The 14307-nt window shown below is 39.5% G+C and overlaps 1 protein-coding gene across 1 annotated transcript; it reads left to right on the top strand.

Moving 5' to 3' along the window:
- Positions 1–289: 289 nt before the first annotated feature.
- Positions 290–10007, top strand: LOC139149885 (pinopsin-like). Its single transcript, XM_070721896.1, has 3 exons — positions 290–612; positions 8682–8927; positions 9582–10007. The coding sequence occupies exons 1-3, from the start codon at positions 298–300 to the stop codon at positions 9858–9860; spliced, it is 840 nt and encodes a 279-aa protein (XP_070577997.1). The 5' UTR covers positions 290–297; the 3' UTR covers positions 9861–10007.
- Positions 10008–14307: the final 4300 nt, after the last annotated feature.

Here is a 14307-nt window from a genome sequence, read left to right as displayed (position 1 = left end):
TTACTCCGATCAGTCAGAGCATGAAGAAAAGGAGAGAAAATGATAGAGAAAACTGTGAGAAAAACTCAGTAATAATTTTTTGGCCGCCTGTGGTGATATATGTTCGTAACTTTTAATTTGCAAATGGACGATAAAAGTCATCGCTTACGAACATTGAAAGAGAAATCGGCACATGCTCTCCGGATTTCGCCCTCGATAGTGTCGTTCGATGCCCCCGCCGAGGTGTCGTACAGTACAACTGCGAGAGAGTAAACAGTTGTTCTCTTATTTTCTTTTTGTACAGGCATCGTGTCAATCATGACGCTGACTGCAATTTCCTTTGAAAGGTACTCTGCGGTGAAAGACCCGCTTTCTGTGATTACCGTCAATCGATACAGGCGAGCCGGCATTTCCTTGTTCGTCGTCTGGTCATATTCACTGGTGCTGACGTCGCCACCCCTCTACGGATGGGGAAGCTTCGCGGTGGAAGGTGGCATCTCTTGTTCAGTGGACTGGGGTCTGAGCAGCCGCGGAAACTCTGCATATATCCTTACGTTGTTTGTCTTTTGTTTTTTCTTTCCCCTGATGTGTATGCTGTATTCCTATCTGAAAGTGGTCAAGTCTTACAGGAAGGTGAGTCTCCTTTTCTTCATAGAAAACGAATGGGGGTCAACTGTACTTTCAAGCACAGTAAGACGATGATAACAACACATTATTTTTTACAACAACAACAACAACAACAACAACAACAACAACAACAACAACAACATCTACAACAACAAGACTGATAACAACAATAATATAATAGTTATTATTATTATTATTATTATTATTATTATTATTATTGTACTTGGGCCTCAGCCCAAGTACATTTGTTTTCATTCCGTGGGAAAAAACTCTGTAAGGTATAACCATTTCTGGCTGAGACCAGGGAGGGCAAAATGTCTTGGCTTCATCTTTCTTGGCATAATAAATGGCGTAATGATGCTTAACTTAATGAAAGTGCTGCTCTCAGCCAGTCATGAATAAGTGAGATGTGAATATAATGCTTCTCTATCTGAGTTTTTGCCACAAAATCTTCTGAATATAATCAAAATGTGCATCGAAATGCAACAATTAATGCACCCTCCGTTTCCTAAGCGATGGCACGACCCTTGCTACACCCACTGGACGAGCCAAAGTGGGAGGGGTAATTTCAGTTTGGTCGAACAGAGGGCTCGAGACCAGAATTTAACATTTAAACTTGAAACATGTTTAATCACTGACAAGATGTGGACTAGTGTTAATCAAACTGAAAGTTTGAAAAGGAAAGGTTTTATATCCCGGACACAATGAAAAACATTACGACTGGAAACTGTACCCCCAGTTGAGAATAGTAATGCCCACAGCGATGGAGAACACTTATCCTTGAGCTGAGAAAACCAGACCATCATTTCGAAATAGAGCTGCAGATTCGAGAAGCTCGTTCAAAATAGCTAGGTACACCCCATAAGGGGTGGTTTCGAGTTTTGAGGGCAAATTTCGCCTCCTTCATATAGAAATCGTACGTTTGTTTTTCCAGGAGAACACACCATTTGACACAAAATTGCATGTAAAGGGGTCGCCAGTAAGTACGTGGTCAAATCTGGCATAAGAAACAATATGAAATGTTGGGTAAAGCCAGTCCAAAATAAACTGATTTGAACTTTTGTGTTTTGTAATTTATACCACTGCAGTAACATTACCTTTTTTTGACAACATCACACAATGTAATACGTTTTGAAACTGAATACTCCGACGTATTCTGTGTCTCCTTTGCTAAAAAATACGGTATGCCGATTACCATGTAAGGAGATGATGACGTCAAGACAGATTTGTAGTGCGTTTGGTCCTGGATGGTGCACGAAGTTTTGTCGAGGTAGCTTGTGTATTTGTTTCCTAAATGGGAGAGATTAGGGTCGATCTAAACGAAGGCCGAAGAATGTTATGATACTCTAAGTGAGCTGAACTCTAACGCGAATGGTTGGATAATTTGGAGGATGTCTAGAATGATCTCGTCTCATTAAGATTATTTGGCGGTCAGTATTGAATTTCAACTGCGTCACAAGTTTGCGAAATGAGTATTCCGTCGAACGGTCAACGAACGATGTTATAGAAATCTGGAGACATGGCACATCGCATTTTATTTTAGTATTTTATATTTTACAAAAGATTTAAGAAGCAATGATTTTGTCGAAAATTCTGAAAAAAATATAGGAAGATTTGATCGCGAACACATTTTCACTTGGGGTCAACTAGCCCTGCGTACGATGCTGTGTGTTCCGCTACAGCTAATCGCCCCGCTCACCACAGCCCTGCAAAGACCCATACGTAGGGCCCGGGGGGGGGGGTACCTGTTCAGAGAAGTGGGTAGGGGTGTGCGGCCGCAGGTATAAAACCCAGGGCCCATTTTAGACCTAAAAATCCCGTTATTTTAGGACCCCATTTTAGACCTTTATGATCTTTGACCCAGGTCAAAAGTCAAAGCGTCAAAATTTTTAAAACGGAAAAAGCAAGTATTTGCCCCGGCAAAGCCTACCACTGTACCGCGTTTAGAGCTATGTTGTTGCTGGCCAAGCCATGATTTCCAAAAGGAAATACCAAAAAAATTTGATTAAAGAAAATTTTGTCTTTCACCCTCACCGAATTTTGGTCCAGCTTCTACAAATTATCAACTATCTGCAGTTACAGTCTGACTGGTGTGTTTTTTGGAAATTGCAATTCACAACAAACCTCGCTGCTCATCTGTAAAGCAACACTACTTCATGTAGCCATGGTTGACCTGTCTGTCATGATCAATACTAGGAGCCACTTTGTTTTGGTATTTTCTATTGGGCAAAAATCTTCCATATATGGAGTTCTGACCAATCAGTGACGGTGTTTTACAACCAAGTCGATATTTACTTTCGCGTAAGCCAGGGGGTCTCTTTAATGGTTCCCTGCCACAGAAAAAGATATTGATGCTTATAAAGTGCAGCTCAGAACCCTGCTAGCGAGACGGGAACAGACGGTTGAAATTTGTTCTTGTGTGGCACTCAAAAATCAACCCCATTTTTAGACCTTGGTTACAGTGGAATTGATACCCCCATTTTAGACCAAGTTGCTGAAATACCCACCCCATTGGGCGGCACGTTACATATAGGCAAGTAATGGACAGTGACCCCCCGGGACGTAGGGTCGGTGACTTCAAATCCATTTTGGGACTTCACGTAAAAAGCCAAATTACTGCCGAAATTCAGCGTTCTTGGGCCAAGTCGTATCCCAGCCTACCTCAGCTACTCGATCGCTTCCAAAAATGACAGTCTTTTATTCACTTCTCGTAAATAACCGTCGATGTCGGCAACTCTCTCGCTAGCCCTGCGTACGATGCTGTGTGTTAGCTGTAGCACATAGCATCGTACGCAGGGCTAGGGTCAACCGGATGCGCTATTTTGCGGGTTGCGGGTTGCGGGCATGAAAAAATGTGTGTTTTTTGATATCATTTTCGCCCTTCTCACACTTCAGATTAGTTCAACCGCCGATAAAAGCACAATTTTCGAAATCGTTTTCAACGCCGTTTCAAATAATTTTATTGTGGTGAACACGATTATAGTCCTAGGAAACTTTTCAAAGTCACGCTGGATCAAATGCTTGAAGGGGGCATACCGGCATGGAGCGACTATCATACTGCAGGTGCAAGTCATACGTTCATGATATTAGGAGATAAATTATTGAGAGCTGCAGAACACAAAACTCATCCAAAAATATTCCTATTAGATCGATTCCTGAAAATAAGGCAACGCACCGGCGTGTTTTTCCCACTGAAATTCTCGCGTAAAATGTTAGCAGAATGTCGTTCTCTGAGGTCGCGACCTCGCTTGAACCGAAACGGCAAAGTAAACTAAGTCCTTTGTTGTACGTCTTTTTCTTTTTAAAGATTTCATGAAAAATACACGGCATTTACAATACACATCACTTCTACGCTTTTTTAAGTCAAATCTTTCCTTATGCATTGCATTTAACTAGGCATTGTTTAATTTTCTGTATGAGTTGCCCTGGAACCGAATTGTGAATGGATGCATTACAAAGAATTTACTTCCTATTGCCTGATACTAGAAATGTACAATTTTCATTCCGCGATAAGTGGCGACATTTCCGAGGCGCGATTTTTTTTTTGTCAGTCTGGTATTACGTATATTTCTCACTCACATCCATGGCAAGAAAGAAAAGTGATTCAGATCCCTAATTATTTGTAATGGCCAGGCAGCTCGGAATAAATAAATTGGTCCTCGGAATCGCCGCTTTTAGTTTAGCAGATTTTGATTTTTTTCAGAAACATAACGTTTTTTCACCCATTTGGTTTGTCTGTTATAGCATCTTTAGTCCAAAAAATCAAGTTTACAGCATTGATGTTTTCAACAGCCTTCAAATATACAGTATTACGTTAAAATACACCATATAGTAGTGTTTCATTAATTTTAACCATCTTGACCTGGTGGTGAAATATGGACTTCGCAGGAAAAGGGATACTGTACGATAGACCTGATCATCATTATTTATAATAGACACATTCTAAAGGTTTTATTTCTTATATACTAAATGCCATATTACATATATTAGAAATCTAGCCATAATTCTAAAAACCCGCAGCCCGTAGCCCGCACTAACCCGCACTTTAGCAGATACCGGGGTCAACATGGGGTCGCAGCCATGTTGCCTCAAAACTTATTTCTGTCTGCACTCAAAACTCAAAAATGTCGGATATGAACCTGAAAAATCGATGCAATTTCGTCAAATTCGGCGAATTTCAGCCTATAGACAAAATTTCATCTAGGTAAGGTAAATTTACTGAAATTTGATCGACAAATAATCCTGAGCTTGAACGTGACAGCGTCGCCTTCTCCGGGAAGTCAAGCATCCAGCTGCCCATACACAGTTGCCCATATGGCCAGGTTTATGAGATTGTTTTCAAGCGAGCGAGCCAATAGAGCTAGAGGTCTGATTTTTGGTATATAGGAATAACTTAGCAATACAATTATTTTGACAAAATGTCACGTGACCTCAATGACCTTTGACCTCAAATAGATATATTTGTCCACAACTCAGTAACCACAAGTGCTACACCCTTCATATTTGGTATGATGGGACACCTTATGACACCACATATTGTACCTCATTAATTATGCGCATATCTAATTCTGAGCAAGCCAATAGAGCTGGATGTCCGATTTTTGGTATATAGGGATAACTATAGGGTAGAAATCTAAATATGCCCATCTAAATATTAGACATCTACCATCGAGAACAAAAGAAATTTGCTGTAATTTGAATATTTAAGGAGTTTAAGCAATTTTCACTATAAATAAAGAACCCCTGCCTCAAACTCCACAAAAGTTGCTAGACATATTTTGCCGTTGTCATGCCATTGCTTCGTTTAATAACCAGTTAATCAAATGCCTAATTGACAGGAGGAAATTCAAGACCATATTTGAATAGTAGTATATATTGTCCTCAAAATTACTCTATCACGGCCCAAGTACTCATTGCCTTCAGCAATACTGCCTTGTTATTATTATTATTATTATTTTATATTACAATAAAAATTATAATAATAAAAACATTAATAAAATACTAAGAACGATAACAATGATGATAATAATAACGTTGGAATCATCATCGAAATAATAATAATATTGATAGTAATATAATTATAGGCCTTTGATCGTGTAAACCATTATTTTGTTGTTCTATAAACTGTTCAAGACTTGATTCAAAGGCAAATTATTCTCTGTATTTACGCTCTATGTATATTAATGTAGCAGCATACATTCGTTCTCCTACTGGTATCACTGATTTCTGTGGGTGTGTTAGTTGGGAGAAGAATATGGTTGTGTCTTGTTTCCTCTCCTGTTTACATTGTTCATTAATGAAGTAGGTGAAGCCTTATCATGATTTTGCTGGGGTGCATATTGCTGCCATGAATGAAATTATTCTTTCTTCTATTTACTGATGATTTGACACCGTTACGCGTTCAGTACTACTATTGGTTTACAGAGATTTACAATTTATTCCACTATGCCAACAAATTGAGATTGAAAATTAATAGAGTGAAGAGTAAGATTATTGTTTTTAGGAAATCAGGTCGTCTTAAACAAGGGGAAAATTGAAAAAAACTGAAGTTATCCCTGCTTACAGCCACCTTGGTGTCCTGCTCTCTAGATCAGGTTCATGGACTCAGAGGCAGTTAGCAATTCAGGTTGACAAAACTTCAAAAAGTCTCTCTGTAGATTTCACTCTTTAGCAAAGTTTTACCAGTGAGGTGTATGGTAGTGAAATGTTGGGGCTGCATGCAGGGGAACAAATCGAAATTGTCCACAACAGATTTTGCTGAATTATTTTTAATTTTTTACCATAAATGCCCCCACCTTAGCTGTTAAAGGTGAACTCGGTTGTTCCTCCATTCTCAGAATCAGAATGACCAGAGTTAAAAAAACGATTGGAACTAATTTGGGATAATTGGATTTTCATATTTTGCAAATTTCTCAAAAGTGTTAGGTGCCGTATAGCTGAATGTTGCAATATCGCAACATACTAATAAAAACAAATGTGTAATATAACAGAAAAGCAGATGAGATAACATTTGTAGATTAAATCGACATTACTTCACCATCCAATTATCCCTAATTAGTTCCAATCGTGTCAGTAGTTACGTATTGGCTAAGATTACTTTCGATGTCTCAGCAACGGATTGCACGACACGGTTATGACTTTCAACCTTTTACACAAGCTGAACTTGATAAAAATTGTTTGGCTAACTAGGAGATCACACAGTTACTCTTTCCAGTGGGAATGGTACATTGAAGAATGGCAAGCTAAGTCTTTCTACATTTCGCAAACTCGATACTTCGGCTGGTTCAAATGTCACTTTGGTAGAGAGCAGTATCTGGATGTTCTGGATGATAAATTTTGAAACTGCCTTCGTCACTTTACAATTTCAGCACATTCATTACGCATAGAAAGTGATAGACGTTTACATAATGAATGCTCAGAGAGACTTTGTTATCTTTGTGACGCAAAAAAATGTTGAGGATGAATTTCAAATTTGTCTAGTATGTCCCTTCTACATAGAACACAGGGAAAACACACCTCACAACATTTATCAATGTCCATCCATTGATAAGTTTGTAATGTTATTGCAATCTGATAATGCTTCTTTGTTGCATAACTTGTTCAAATATATTTTTATGCAATGAAACACGTGTAAATATATCCACATCGATGTAAATAATATTATACAGCCATTTGAAAGTCGAGCACTGATTTCAAGATTTCTTATACAGCTGCCTTCCAAGAGGATTTATATATTTTTATTTTGTATACGATAAGGCCGGTGGCCCATCGTATGGTAGTAAAATATTTATTTACATGATGTAATCGTCATCACCATGGTTTATGCATCCTTTTTTAGTCTCCACGGACACCGTCCGGGATGACTTATAGGTTTGGTCATGTCCTTGCGTGCGTGCATCCGATTTCATTCAGACTTGGTACAAGGATTACTCCTTATGTCATACATATGCAAGTCAATCTGTTTGTGATCCAATCCAATATGGCCGTGTGACGGCCATTTTATTGAAAAAGGCGGGGACTATGTCAGTGACAATGATTTTTTTATAAAACGAGCTCTGTTTCTAGAGCGGCTGCACTAAATTTCATGAAACTTTGTAAAGATGTTCGTCAAAGAGCTCTGATAGCACACAATGAGATATGACGGCATTGCACCAATTAATTGCTAATTTGCATGTTTGATGAATTTTTGTAATTAGGCTGATATGTGTAGCAATACTGCAGCAAATTTGATTAAACTTGGTACAGACTGTTAGCACATAGTCTCACACAAGTTTACACAGAAACTTAGCAGTGTCATGCGAATTAAGTTCCAATTTTCATATTTAATGAACTTTCCTAATTAGTTGGCTATCTCAAGAACCACTGCATGAAATTTGATGAAACATGGTGCAGATGTTGATCACTCAGTACTGTAATACTGTATGAAGACATTAAGGTTTATCATGTCAATTTATTGCTAATTTGCATATTTGAGGGATTTTTGTAATTAGTGTGATATGTCTAGAAATGTTGCATCAAATTTGATGAAACGTGGGACAGATGTTGATCGTTTGGTGATGTAATGGCGTGCATTGATATGTAGTAGTATCATATCAATTAAATGCTGATTTGCATATTTAATAAATTTAATTTGCAAATGTAATGAACTATCCTAATTAGAGTGATATGTCCAGAAACACTTCATCCAATTTCATGAAACATTGTACAGATGTTGATCTCACAGTGTTGTAATACCATTTTTTGACACTTGGCGGTATCGTTTATGAAATGTGGTACACGTGATAATCAGTCAGTGTTTTAACAGAATGCAAAAATATTTGGCAACATCCTGTCGATTAATTACTAATGGACTTTTTAATGACCTTTTGTAATTAGGGTGGCAGCCCACATTGGTTTTATTTTTCACCACCACGGAACTCATTCTTAATCTTAGACCCAATTAATGAACAGGACTCTATCCTCTTTGAGGACTTACAATCAAAGTATCTATTAACAAGTGGGGACTGTATCATCAATGATGACTTGTTATTTATGTTTTCATTGATATATTCATGTATTTACTCATTCATTCAAAGGTATCTGACCAGGAGCTTACGTGGTGCTCGAGGGTCGCACGAACACGGGAGCGCAAACTGGCGCGGACGTCGGCTTTCATGGTGATCGCGTTCGTGGTTTGCTGGACACCATACGCAGTGACGGCGTTGGTGGCGCTATTCGGCAGCCCGTTCAGAGTATCGATGCTGATGGAGATTCTATCAGGGATTTTCGCCAAGTCCAGTGCCGTGTGTAATCCAATTATCTACTTCTTCCAAAGCGAAAAGGTATGTAGTTTACACCTAAAGCTAGGTCAAGAAGAATTATATCAGAATATTACTGTTCTTCAGTGGAGATTGCTGCCCCAAATTGTATTTTGAGTTACCAGAGGTTCCCAATTTTGTCTAACACGTCGTCGCAAGAGTTCAGGAGTTGTAATATTGAATTCAGAATAGAATGTTGAGCTGTAAATGAATTCAGAATAAACAATTGAATTGTAAACGCATTCAAAAAAATTTGAATTGTAAACGCATTCAAAATAGTAAAAAAGGAAGTAGTAATTTCGGCACGGATCAGACAGCATTAACGCAGAAACAGAGACAGAAACTGTGATACGAGCGCAAAGAGGCTTTAGAAAGCAAGTCTTGTGTTTCTATATTGAACGACAACCCCCTCCCCTACCTCCCCCATCTCCGGTGAACGACCCACATCCCTTCTTGAATCTATCAGATGGTGGAATTCTTGTCCTCGAAAACACGATGTGAGGCGAACAGTACCATTTGAATTTCGTAAGAACACTGAGTGAAGTGGAAGGGCTAGACCCGGGGGCTACACCCTTAAAAATGATGAACGTTAGATGTACATTCCATAGCTGTATACATGTACAGTAGTGATTCGCTGATGCACTAATTTGGCCTTTCTCCCCTCTGTGCCGTATTCAGTACAGGCGCAGCTTGCAGAAGATGTTTCGTGTCTGTATCGGGAGGAAGAGCAAGGAAAACAGGAAGCAGAGCAAGTTGTACGTGCAAAACCGAGGCGCAGCTATAGTCCAGCCCGACTCGAGTCGGAATAATCGCACGCATTCGCAGAACAAGGCCATCGCTACCCACAACGGACGACTGGACGGCCGATCCGTGCAGCCCATGGTCACAAACATTGGGGCCAGTTCCATTTTTACGATAGGTGGGTGGCCCAGAGCTGACGCCTATGGAAATAAGTAAAAATTATTGATATGTTTTGTTTTATGTTAAATATTGATTTAAAAATGGATTTTTACAAAAATAATTCATGTTATATTAAGAAATATCTGAAAGAAAGAGAAAAGAAACGATTGAAAACAGGACAAAATAAATTTGTTTCATTTTGAGAAAAAACCCAGGCACATCTTACTTGAAACATAATTTTTCTCAACATAAAGAAACCAAAAAAAATTAAATCAAAGTTAAAATGAAGATTTGTGGGTAACTTTAACATCACTTACTGTGCAATAATGTCGAGGAAAACACGCAGAAGTATCACACGTGGGGCAGACAACCTGATGTCGCAATATCATAGGAAGTGATGAAGATTCACTATGTTGTGTTTTGACGATCAATACTTTCACCGCGAAGCATAGACAAGGAAGGGGGTCTCCCGCGTTTATATGGCAGATGACGGAGCGATCCTTCAAAGGCGCCAGTATTCAAACTGATTCGATATGGTGTTCATTCAACCACTTCTCTCCGTCGTTCTACACACTGTAATTGTATGCAGGGGTGTTGTGTTGCGCCGCAGAGAACTTTTCAAACCCGAGGTAGCTATTAAGGTAGTGGCGTCTCCAAATATAAACTTTTTGCCCAAACTTGACGTAAGGGAACTTTAAACCATTCCCTTTCAAAATTAAGAATATAAAAACTCAGGGGTCACCATAGCAACGTTTTCTCGTTGAGTAAATTTTAAAGATTTCCGAGGATGGGTTGGCGAAATTACATCTTTGGCTGTAAAAAATAAATATTAATATATTTGACCCTTCCTCTAACATTAACATATTTCCATTGACGATCCCGCCAGCAAAAGTTAGACTATTTTCTAGAGGGTCTATGGATTAATACACGTGGATTATTCTGGTATACATACTGAGGAGCCTGTACATCTTTCATGAACTACTGGTACTCTATGTACCGTGACGCAAGCATTCTGTTCCTATGGATCTGTCAACGCATTTCTTCGTGGTTTTTTTGGGGGGGAATAAAGTTTAAAGTGTGTTACTTTATAGAGTAAATAATTAACATTTTAAGGACAACGAGAGTACGATTGGCAAGTGCTCTGACATTTTGCATCTACATTTTCTCAATTGTACGCTGCAGTCTAATGTACACTTTATTGCTCTTAAAGATCGCCTCCTATATTGCTAATAATTTACATACGCACGAGAGAGAGAGAGAGAGAGAGAGAGAGAGAGAGAGAGAGAGAGAGAGAGAGAGAGAGAGAGAGAGCACACAAATTCGATTCATAAGCATTCCTTTATCAGTTCTGCCGCTTATGCACAAACAGTGTCGAGTTAAAAAATGTACAAACAATTACATTGTACGAAGTTTACGTTCAGTTGAACATTTCTGACCCATAAATAGATAACACACGTTCAGGTTCACGCATTCACTCCTTAAAACTGATTATAATATAGGATGCTATGTGTCAATGTTTATGTCGCTTAGGTGGCGATCTTGTATAGAGCTGGTGTGTTATATAGGGGAGAAGCTCAGGCTGTTGAGAATACATTTTGTATTTTTTGTAATCAAAATGCTATAGAAAATGAAACGCGCTTTCTCTTTCATCGTAACATCTATGATCATGATTTGAGGGAAATATATTAGATTCGAATACTGATTTTCAAACTTTTACATCATATACTGAGAAATACAAATTTTCGATGTCTTATAATGTTAGGCGAATATCAAAGTTTATTGAAAACGCATTTACAAGGAGAAGAGAGTGTCGATATGTAAATATTTAATAACGCATGGATTTTTGCCGAGTTTTCTGATAATTTGCACTGTCTTTCAAGTGGCATACAAGCCCATGGGGCTAGGAGGTGGTAATTTATGCCGAATTGCAAAATCGTTTTGAATTACGGATATTTCATGTCGTCGTAATAAACTTCGCCAACTATATAACTAACTAACTTGTTCACGTGTTTTGGCTGTACGTACGCATCTTGTCAAAAATGCACATCGCATGTTTTGACATACAGATTAAAATAGACAAATTGGTAATTGTCGTCAATCATGGAAAATGTGAAAGGCGGTATTTACGTAAAGAGCTGTCCCCAGCTGCAAGAAGTCGATCGTTACGCAGTTTACACGACAGCATCGCTATACTTTCTAAAGCTTTGGCGCTAATTAAAATGGAACTCAGGAGCAATAATTTGTTCAAAACTGGTTAACATGTAGAGTATGAATGCACTCTTTTGCAGCTGCAGATACTATACAGAACGCAGTTGGTCACTGTCGACGGAATAAAATTTAATTTTGGTCTTGTACTCTGTTGAATGCGTTCTCTAAGCACGATATATACTTTACGAAACAGACCCCATGCACGAGTGTTTTGAAGGGAGAGGGTCGCCCTGTGTGCGGCTGCGCACATGGGACCCATACAACGAGTCTGTTGCTATGCATAACATATCCAAATATTCCTCGTGCATGTCCAAAATTTTAGAATGGTGGCTGTGTCGATACTAGTGATCGCGGCCGAAGCAGTTTCATGTGAACGAAGGGAGGTAAACAAAGTCTATTTGGCCTCGCAGCCTAATAATTGAAAAACTACAAAACTAGTGATTTATGAATATGCATCAAACGCTGAATTTGCTTCACATTTGCTCGACTTTCATCGCCAATTTCTGGGAAGACATTCAACCATTAGAAAGTTGCGCGATTCCTTCCCCCTAAGGGACCGTTCAGTTTTTACGGCCTGGGGGCCGGCAAAATCTTGTCGCCGGTGTTCACAGAAAAAATGTAGACCCCCCTGCATTTTTCGTGAAAAAAGATGACCCCCCCTTTGTAACAAAACAAAATTGATGACCTCCCCCCCCCCCCCGGCTGAAAAATAACCAAAACCCATATGTCAAATTTACCCGCACGGTTTGGATTTGAACTCCGGTACGCGGCACACTTTATTCGTGTAGCAGAGATGCCAGTGCAGAAACTTCCCAGCCACAACCATGCAAACGTCTGTTAAGACAACTTTAAGGCAATTTTAAACTTCATTTCCATAGACAACTTATGTCCATGGACATTGTATAAAGTGAACTTTATTTGAGTGGTTCGCCAAAGGCAGCCCTCCGGTTAAAAATGTCATGGGCCACTACGTAAAATAAACTTTATTGGATGGGCCGCCAAAGGCGGGCGCCGGTAAAGAGGGTCGATCATGGCTATTGCATGAAGTAAACCAAATTGGAGTGGGCCACCAAAGGCGTCATCCCATTAAGAGGGTCATGGGCTATTACATAAAGTCAATTTAATGTAGTGGGCCGGCCCGCCGGTAAAGAGGGTCGATCATGGCCATTGCATGAAGTAAACCTAAATGGAGTGGGCCGCCAAAGGCATCTGCCCGTTAAGAGGGTCATGGGCCATTACATGTAGTCAATTTATTGAAGTGGGCCGCCGAAGGTGACCCGATGGTAAAGAGGGTCGATCATGGCCATGGCATAAAGTGAACTTTATTGTTGGTATTATGTTTTTGAAAATGTGGTGACCCCCCCCCCCCTTTCCTACCAGTGAAAAAGCGATGACCCCCCTTTGCGGATTCCAAAATTACGATGACCACCTGGATTTTGCCGGCCTCCCCCCGGCCGTCAAAACTGAACGGTCCCTAAGTCACAATTGACCTCTCTTTAGGCTGTAACTCTCCCTTCCCCTCCCCTAGCGAAAGCTACCTAATGCAACGGAACAGCAAATTGGTGGAGCCTCTAATAAGTTTTTGTGAAGAAAGAAAGAAAGAAAAAAAAGTTTATTTGCTCACCCACTAGAGGGCACAATAATCCGAAACAATTACAGGCCTTATGATGATAGATAGTACACGACTAATTTTCTTTCGCTGGAAGCCAGTGAGAAACTTTAGTTACTCCATAACAACCCCCAACCCCCCCAATGTACAAGTGGTAGACCAAAAAACGAATTGTAAAAGTATGAGAGTTCCCCGAGGGCGCACTCTACCTGAATATGAATATCATTAAAGGCAATTTATTCCTTTTCGTCCTGAGATGAAATTTGCGACATGACGACAATGAAATGCCGCGAACAACCAAAACATCCCACCAACTACTTTCTTCATCTGAGATATAGAGTGTGGTGCCGAGCAATGCTTAAAGCTCAATAAGCTGTAAATGTTTACTTGTTTTCAGTGGTTTTGTTCTCAACGTAAAATACAACTTCCTGTCCGATGCTTGCCCAGCTTGCCGGCCACACAGCCGCCGGTATGGGTGCAATATGTAACATGGATTGTGGTCCGAACTAGAGCTTATTTATCAACAAGAGCCTTATATATTATGCAATGAATTGTGTTAGGAAGGCTAACACTTGTTAATAATTCCACGGGAACAGTATGCGTAAAATGTACATGTTACTATAGAACAAATTTATAGAAAATTATCGAAAGTTACAATCATGTTCGCCTTCATATTCTAGTCACCGT

The sequence above is a fragment of the Ptychodera flava genome, chromosome 14 (genome assembly GCF_041260155.1).
Source record: "Ptychodera flava strain L36383 chromosome 14, AS_Pfla_20210202, whole genome shotgun sequence".
In the NCBI taxonomy this organism is placed as follows: Eukaryota; Metazoa; Hemichordata; class Enteropneusta; family Ptychoderidae; genus Ptychodera; species Ptychodera flava.
The sequence above is the reverse complement of the archived record's forward strand: the minus strand, read 5'-3'. Positions and strand labels throughout refer to the sequence as shown.

What these genes read in the sequence shown, in the direction of transcription:
- LOC139149885 (XM_070721896.1), top strand. Translation starts at nt 298, where the DNA reads ATGACGCTGACTGCAATTTCCTTTGAAAGGTACTCTGCGGTGAAAGAC. An exon ending in TGGTCAAGTCTTACAGGAAG is followed by an intron (nt 613 to 8,681) that starts GTGAGTCTCCTT and finishes ATTCATTCAAAG; the next exon opens with GTATCTGACCAGGAGCTTAC. An exon ending in ACTTCTTCCAAAGCGAAAAG is followed by an intron (nt 8,928 to 9,581) that starts GTATGTAGTTTA and finishes TGCCGTATTCAG; the next exon opens with TACAGGCGCAGCTTGCAGAA.